The 8358-nt window shown below is 46.2% G+C and overlaps 1 protein-coding gene across 1 annotated transcript in view; it reads right to left on the bottom strand.

The window, feature by feature from the left end:
• Positions 1 to 8358, bottom strand: part of LOC106808090 (E3 ubiquitin-protein ligase HECW2-like) — a 30257-nt gene that overhangs the window by 3597 nt on the left and 18302 nt on the right. Inside the window, exons 12-23 of the mRNA XM_014810655.1 lie at positions 7431 to 7584; positions 6594 to 6694; positions 5535 to 5790; positions 4861 to 5095; positions 4469 to 4616; positions 3713 to 3815; positions 3043 to 3264; positions 2011 to 2124; positions 1532 to 1684; positions 1156 to 1254; positions 712 to 841; positions 65 to 326 (exon numbers count right to left, since the gene is read on the bottom strand). Coding sequence (XP_014666141.1) covers positions 65 to 326; positions 712 to 841; positions 1156 to 1254; positions 1532 to 1684; positions 2011 to 2124; positions 3043 to 3264; positions 3713 to 3815; positions 4469 to 4616; positions 4861 to 5095; positions 5535 to 5790; positions 6594 to 6694; positions 7431 to 7584 — 1977 coding nt within the window. The remainder of the gene's footprint in view (positions 1 to 64; positions 327 to 711; positions 842 to 1155; positions 1255 to 1531; positions 1685 to 2010; positions 2125 to 3042; positions 3265 to 3712; positions 3816 to 4468; positions 4617 to 4860; positions 5096 to 5534; positions 5791 to 6593; positions 6695 to 7430; positions 7585 to 8358) is intronic.

The raw sequence follows: 8358 nt of genomic DNA, 5'->3' as shown, positions 1-8358 counted from the left end.
ATATATATATATATATATATATATATATATACACACTACACAGACAGACAGGGGCAGTGCGTACCGGATCTGTACTCGGTGTTTCTCCGCCAGTCCTGTATGTCGATCTCCATTGTGCCGGCGATGACTAGCTCCAGTTCGCGCGCGTCGAACGTTGATACGACGCGGTGTTCGATGACGTCGTAGAAGCCGCGCACTAGCGCGTCCGTCTGCTCGCAGACGCCCCGCTCTAGCCGCCAGCGCACCATCAGCTCGATGTACTCCTTCTTGTTCTTCTCCGTCATTGCCACGTCCATGCCGCCGGGTTTCAGCTCGCGCTCGGTCACCTGCAGAGGGCAGCAGGCGTCGCACGACGATTCGGCGAGCGAACGTTCTCGTATTTACGAGCAATGTGAAGAGTGAAGATACTGGTCTGTTGAGCGCGTTACGTGCCACGCGGCAATTAAAACTAAAATGTTTTTTTTTGTTTTTTCGAGCATTTAACAAAAAATCTGCAAACGGTCATTAAAGTGGTATTTCTTGAGGTGCTTTTGTTTTATATGAGGAAGCTAATTGAAGATTAGCAATCCCTCACGATATGAAGCTCTATCTTAAAAGCTTACACAAACACTAGCTACTACAGCTAGTGCCTCGCAGCATACATCCGAGTCGCGTCATAACTCGATTAGCATTGTTGACATATTTCATCCCCAGGTGGCGCCTACCACTAACCTGTCCGAACACTTCTTCATCGACACTAAATGTGAGATCAAGAATGTCGGTGATATCATTCTCTTTAATCCAGAGCAAGCTCTGGTGAAATTCTGCATCCAATGATTCAAGATCGCTCAGTGAACATGGCCTGAAAAACCACATGTGAATAGCGCAGTTAGAGCCATGCATAATGACAAGTTGAGAGTTTTCTCAATCAGTGCATGTTTACTACGTTGTCAAAGCAGAGCACGTATTAACAGTTTTATCAAAGTCGTCTCGTTTTCAGCTTGAAAACAGTCTAGCTATAACTGGAAACATTTCTTTTCAATAATAAAATGACCCCCCCCCCCTTCCCGCAGTGAGCAAAATGGTCATTAACTGAATAAATTTTACATTATGATGATGCATATTTTAAATAAAGGTGCGAAATGTAAGTGTGGCACAATCAGAATGAGAACTTACAGCCTCAGCAAGGCTTTGTAGAAGGGTCTGGTGAAGAAAGCATCTAATAGGTACTGGTGTATGAGGGCCAGCCCCAAGACACGACCTGCAAATCTGAACCTGAAACAGGAATAACTGTCTCAACGAGCTGCTGAATTCAATCATTCTGAGCCACCTAACTACTACAAAACCGCTACAGTGTCCACCCTTGACTGGGCATGTTGAGAAACGATGCCTGCAGTGTGGTACTCCAAACTGCCGACCCACTGAATAATCCTCCACTGCATTGCATAAAGCTACGCATCACACTAGCTATATAAAATCCCTCCTATCTCCCGTAATAATTGCCCACTAATCCCCAAATGCATGTTGCATCCACTAGCACAGACACACTCACCATTCCAGATGGTTCTCCACAAACTGTGACACAGGGGAAACCTGCACGGTGTAGGTGTCGTTGGCCGAGTACTCAAACAGGCCATAGTAGGGGTTGAAGAGTTCACGCGACAGCAGGTAGAAGAACTCGCGTGACGGTCCACCGTAGTCAAGCCTGAAAACGAACGATCACAAAACTGATACTAGCAAATGTATTCCAAACGCACTGAACCACCCGACTTTTCACTTCACTACTCATCTACTGAGCAAACCGTCGCAGCGTAACAATACAAGCAGAGATGAGTATATGTCATAATGTGAGGAAGCACTATACCTGACAAGTAGGGATTGTTGAAGTTGTGACAAATGTATACAAAGATGTACAAAAATGTACACAAATACAAAGATGTACAAAAATGTATACAAAGGTCACCTAAAGAGTTGTGCGACAGTGACCGTTCATAAAGGAATTACGTGAACACGCTGAACATCTCTGCTCACCCTTCCTCGCCGACAAACGTTATGTAGAGTTTGTTCTTCTGAAGTTCTTTCTTGTGGCACTGCATGATCTTCGTAAATGCATCTTCGAGCACGTGGTCTCGTCTCACTGTTAACCTGCACACAGCCATATCAATGTACACAATCGCATGCAGCAACTTGTTTTAGAAAGAAGTGAACATTACAACAGACTTACGTCATGCACGTGTAAGCAGTTTGGATGCATTCCTGTCATCAATTTATATATATATATCAGGAGTAGATAATAGGGAAGGAGTGTGACTTCAAAAAACAAGGGAAATTCGTCATTTACTAGCCTTAGAATATCTACGATTTACTATGCGTAACTCAACCAACTTGAGCTCAAATCGTACACAGTACATTCGCCTAGCATCGTGCGAAATCGTTTCCTCCTATACACCCGCAATCCGGAGATACAGACTAAAACGTAGGACACAATTTTCCATTATGTTGCCAGCAAACTGAATGTGTAAACCGCCTAACTCGAAACAAAAGGCAGCTGTAAATAGGTCAAAGATTAGCTCAGCAAGCCACACCGCATCGCCGAGGGCGCAAGAGTCGTTAGTAGCTGCCTTTTGTTCCGAGTTAGGCAGTTTACACATTCAGTTTGCTGGCAACATAATGGAAAATCGTGTCGTCGTGTGTCTGCATAGAAGAGATGTGAGCTGCATATAAGAAGCTTAAGCATCTACAAACTATCTAAAGCATAATGCTGTATATTTTTACCCAAGACGCCCTGTGTCCGATCACGCTCAGGTCCCACACAGAAATATTCACTGTGACATTTGCTAAATAATCACAATTTTCATACAGCCACATTCAGCTGGCCAAGCATGCATATATAAATATATTGGTTGCAACAGGTAGTCTGGTAACTTAAACTGGGCGAAACATGTGTAAGTAGCATTTACATATATTGATTCAGCCACAAATAGATCTATTGCACGGCCATATATTGCTGGCCCCTACCCTGCTGCATATGAAATCAAGTCCGGGGAACCCCCCTCTACATACTTGATCTTGCCTGGGCCCTGCCCATAGCCTTTCGACTCCAGCTTCCGATAGAAGCCACGCAGCTTCGTCTCAAAGTCTCGCCTGTAGGGGGCGGGAGCTCTGACGTTGGCGCGCGGGACGACGGGCGATTCGTGGGATGAGGCGGAGGAGGCGGAGGAGTTAGACGCAGCCAGCCGCACCAGCGCCTCCGGGATGTATGACATCACTTCCTGTTCGAAGAGGCTGCAACGGAAGACACGTCGTTAATGACTTACACACGCGCGAAGCATCGATACATTTACGCGGTGAAACGCACACTCTCACACGAATATCACGTGATTATGTAACGAAGATTTTACATTTGACATGGACAAAAATTATTGCATGCGACCTGGCGAAACACACACCATAATACAAATATCACGTAAATGTCACGAAAATTATACATTGAATTACTGACATGACCTACTTTTAATGTTACCAAATTTCGTCCCTGATGAAAAAAAAAACAGATGCACATGCACGCGGTGACTATGGACTGTCACTCATTCATCTCTAACTCTAGACCTCGATGCATCAGGGTATAGGTTCATCGAACCCACATAGAAGTACATGGGATATGCACGCAGTAGACAGTATGGGTCTCTACTACACATGCACTGCAAACAGCTGATGCTGAGTTAGCAATCACCTCAACAGTATGATGAGGTCCACATCATTGCTGAGTTTTGTAAGGGCCTTCGTTCCCTCCATGCGTATTAGATTCACCTTGTCTTTCACCTTGCTGTTGGACGCTGTAACGAGAGCAGATGCTACAGCCACACTTCCGACAAAATCCGCGTTGCTAAAGGGGTGGACACACTAGGCGATTTTTCATGCGATCGAGCCGGCCGACCGAGCCGGCCGGCTCGATCGCATGAAAAATCGCGTAGTGTCCAGTGAGTCGCGATCGATTTTCGTGTCGGCCGGCCGAGTCGCCCGATTCAAACATGTTTGATAATTATTTGAGCCGGCCGGCTGCAATCGCCTAGTGTGCCCGGGTCTGCGATTGAGCCGGCCGATTGTACAATTCATCAGCCAATCAGCGTGCTGAAAATCCACAGAGTCGCCCGACTCAGTCGCGTAGTGTGTCCACAGAGTCGCCCGACTGAGCCAGCCGGCTCGATCGCATGAAAAATCGCGTAGTGTGTCCACAGCTTTAGACACACAATGAAAAATGTTATCTTGGATTGTGCAGGAAATCAATCACACGTGTGGCCCCCTAGATATACCGCCAATAACTCTAAATGAGCGCTGCCGCAACCTTGCGCATTTGCGGATGATCGATAAAACATCTGAACATCTATATATACATCACACGCATGTCTACTAGCAATAATAATACAAAATATATATATTATTTTTCCTACCCAACGTGATGCTGAACAGCCACTAACATAACGCCTACCGTAGCTTGGCTGGCGCGCTGCCAGAATCTCGTTGATGTTTGCCTGCCGTAGAAACGCGACCACCTTGTCGTTGTATGCCACGGGAGCCTCAGGCACAGGGGGCGCCACCAACGTGATGCCAGGAGGTCGCGGTGGCGGCACTGGGCCCTGAAAAATTCCACAAGTCATCAACTCGGCATCAGTGAGTGAGAGAGAGCGAGAAAGGGAGAGAAAACGAGAGAGAGAGAGAGAGAGAGCAAGAGGGGGGCGAGAGAGCGAGCGAGAGAAAGAGAGAGAAGGCGAAAAAGCGAGAGAGAGACAGAGAGAGAGAGAAAGCACGCGCCAACTGACCGACCAAACGCGGGATGCGTACACTCTGGGAGATACGCTCTCCGTCGTTATGGATACGCACCGATGTCTGCAGCATGCCCGGTCGCCGCGGCGACGGCATCTGCAGGCTCTGGGGGTTGATCGCTGGTACCTCCACGGGCAGTCGCGGATCAATGAAGGTCGTAGTCTTGCGCACGTGGTCGATGAAGAAGGACTTCCCCGTCTTGTCTGTCTTCAGCTCCCAGTTGACAGGCAAGGCGATGGTGGAATCGGCGAATAGGTTCAGGAAGACGACAAGGTCTCTGTTGTGCTGGTACCTGCGATGTAAAGTTAAATTAACCCTAAGCCTGCACAGTGAGGGGAACATTGCCTTAAGCCTGCGATGTAAGGTTAAATTAACCCTATGCCTATCATGTGAGGGTAACATAAGCCTGCGACGTAGGTAACCTAACCCTAACCCTGATTACTTCAAGGTCAAATCCAGGTCTCTGTTATACTGCTAACTGCAATGGAACATTACCTTAAGCCTGCGACGTAGGTAACCTAACCCTAACCCTGATCACTTCATGGTCAAATCCAGGTATCTGTTGTACTGCTTACTGTGATGTAAGGTTAAATTAAACCCAAGCCTGTCATGTGAGGGTAACATAAGCCTGTGAAGTCGGTAATCTAACCCTAATCCCTCTAGAGTTAACAATTACCCTGACCCTCGAAACCTCGGCTGTCTGCGACATCGCTCCCAGTTGTAAGTCCTACCTCTCAAACGCGCCGCTATCCCTGCGTATCTTCGATATCATGTGCTTCAGTGTCGTGTTGCCGGTGTACATGCCGAACGCCATCTCGTTCGTGTGCAGCAACGGGAAGAAGTCCGGCCGCGACAAGAACAGCACCGCCGGCGCCCTCTGTGGGGCACCCTTCGCGACGCCGGGCGCGGACCCCGATGCCACTGCCTGCTGGTTAGCAGGTGATGGACTCCTGGCAGCAGCTCTCTGAGGTGACTGCGCTTGCGTCGCTGCAAAGGTTCCGTGCAAGCAGCTACAGAGACTCCCTGACTTACGAACATTCGAGTTACGAACTTTCGATGATACGAACAATTTGCCCTGAAGTCCATTAGTGTATAATGTCAATATTGGTGAATAAAAAAACACAATCGCCCCCCTGATTTTGACTTTCGCCAACTCCTGTGTTCACGTATAAGTTTACACTATGTAGTACCCTTCTAGGTTACTCGATGTTCACACGTACATATACTACACTACTGTACAATACTGTATACGTACGTACATATGTTCGACTTACGAACGACCGCTCGGAACCGAACCTGTTCGTAAGTCGGGGAGTCTCTGTATATGCGTCCATCACATTAGGGTTTTATTTTGGTAACTGCGTCTATTACCCGACGATTTATATTACGTAAATATTTCCTTGTTTGTGAAATTTGACGCAACGATATGCAGTGACGCTGGGTGGTAGAATTACTGAATATGATTATATTGGATATAGTTTTTTTTAATGATGATGGTCATTGTAAAAAATAAACAGACAAATTAGGAAAAATAAGGTAAATTTCTGCTTTTAAATTGTGTAATTTAACATTGATTTGGATCATGAATGGGTCCAATAGTCAGACCAAAATCAAGATAAAATCCTGGATATACAAAATAACATACGTAAATACGATACAACTATCGTCATTAAGCTGAGCAAGGTGACATGACAAAGGTATGAGTGTGCTAGGGAGGGATGAGGGAGGAGGGAGGAGGAAGGAGGGAGGAGGAAGGAGGGAGGGAAGAGGTAGGAGGGAGGGAGGAGTACCTTGTGCAGCAGGCCTAGGTGATGTGTCAGGTCGGGCTATGGACAATGACGCCAGGTCGTCATTTCTATTTCTGTTGATTGTTCTTCGTATGCTTTGGTATCTGCAGCAATAACGACTGCACTTCAGAAATGTCAAAAACATCCCAATCGCTTTAGGATAACAGACTTTAGAGCAGACATATATTAATTACACTTTTCATTGCTATTCTCTCAGAGCAACAAATTTTTCCATTCTGAATCAAACCAAGCGTGACCAATATTTTCAGTATTTTGATGAGTATCTGCAATATTGTTAAATATCTACAAGTATTGGCAGAGTGGCAACCTGTACTCCACAGATGCCATTAGAGACAGAGGTGGAGAGTTGACCTATCTGTCACGATTGCATCACATCCATTTGAGCAGGACTAGCACCACACCGGCTAGTCGACTAGTTCGGCCGACACAGGCTATAACGTCCCTCACAGAAGGCAACGTTTTCCAACGGTGTAATATTAATAAAATATACATGGTAAGAAAAAAAAATGTAAAAAAATGTAAATAAATATAATATGGTCCGTGATGGAAAGAAGCTAAAAGCTAGAATCCCAATTAACCGTGAAGATTGAAAACGTGCAGCTGACGTTTCGCCGCCTATCAGGGGGCTTTCTCATGAGAAAGCCCCCTGATAGGAGACGAAATGTCAGGTGTACGTTTTCAATCTTCACGGTTGAGTAACAATTAACCCAGATAGATCTATTAGTCTACCAACCTACCAGATAGATCTATTAGTCTACCAACCGAATGAACTTATTTAACGAGCTAGAAGCCGCTACAGCGGATGCTGCGCATGCTCACCGTCTATCGAACTGCTCGCGTTCGTGTTCGCTCGCGGCCGTGCTGGCCTTGCGCTGCAGGGCCGGCGTTGCCTGCGGTCGCTCCCACGTCGTCGTCCGGTTCACGTGATCGATGTAGAATATGCGGCCGTGAGTGTCAACACGCGCCTCCCACCCTGCGAGGACGAGGGAGAGAAACGTATTAGCCAGCGAGCCGTGCAGCCGTGATTCGCACGGTCAGTTTTGAAACTGCACGGCCAAAAATGTGTAGCACGGCCTAAAATATGGATCTCAAGACACACATGCCAAAAAAATTGCACTCCCAAATATTTTTTCTGCACTCCCACAATACTCATTCCTGGTTAATACTCCGAGAGAAAGGGAGAGGTGATCATGACTCACTATCACTCGCTGTGATCAGTTGCAAGGACAAGGGAGAGGTACACTTTTGTACACTTTTTGTAATATTTTTCCTTCACGTTTGAATAGCGCTGTTTTGTACTGTTATCGCTCTCTGTACTGAAATTCCATTATTTTAACTGTTCAACACTATTTCATTTATCAGATTTTTTCTACATTAAAAAGACGGTTTTCAGTACATGTATTTGTATTTGAGTTACATGCAATAAAGGCTTAATAATGATAATATTAATAAAAAAGGTGATGATGCGATCATGCCTCACTGTCACTCACTGTGATCGGTTGCAACCAGTCTCGTGTAATTCTACCTGCTAAGTCTTTCTGTGTGTATGAACAACTCATTGACTGCCTGCCTGCCTGCCTCCCTGCATGCCACTCTCTTGCCCTCACCTTTTTTCTCTCTCTCTCTCTGCCTAGCTCTTTTTCTCATTCACTCTCTCTCTCTCTCTCTCTCTCTCGCTCTCTGCCTGTGTCTCTTTCTCTCTCTCTCTGTCTGTCTGTCTGTCTCTCTCTCTCTCTCTCTCTCTCTC

The sequence above is a fragment of the Priapulus caudatus genome, unplaced genomic scaffold (genome assembly GCF_000485595.1).
Source record: "Priapulus caudatus unplaced genomic scaffold, Priapulus_caudatus-5.0.1 Scaffold253, whole genome shotgun sequence".
NCBI classification, from domain to species: Eukaryota; Metazoa; Priapulida; class Priapulimorpha; order Priapulimorphida; family Priapulidae; genus Priapulus; species Priapulus caudatus.
Note: the sequence above shows the minus strand (reverse complement) of the source record. Positions and strands in the feature narration are given on the sequence as shown.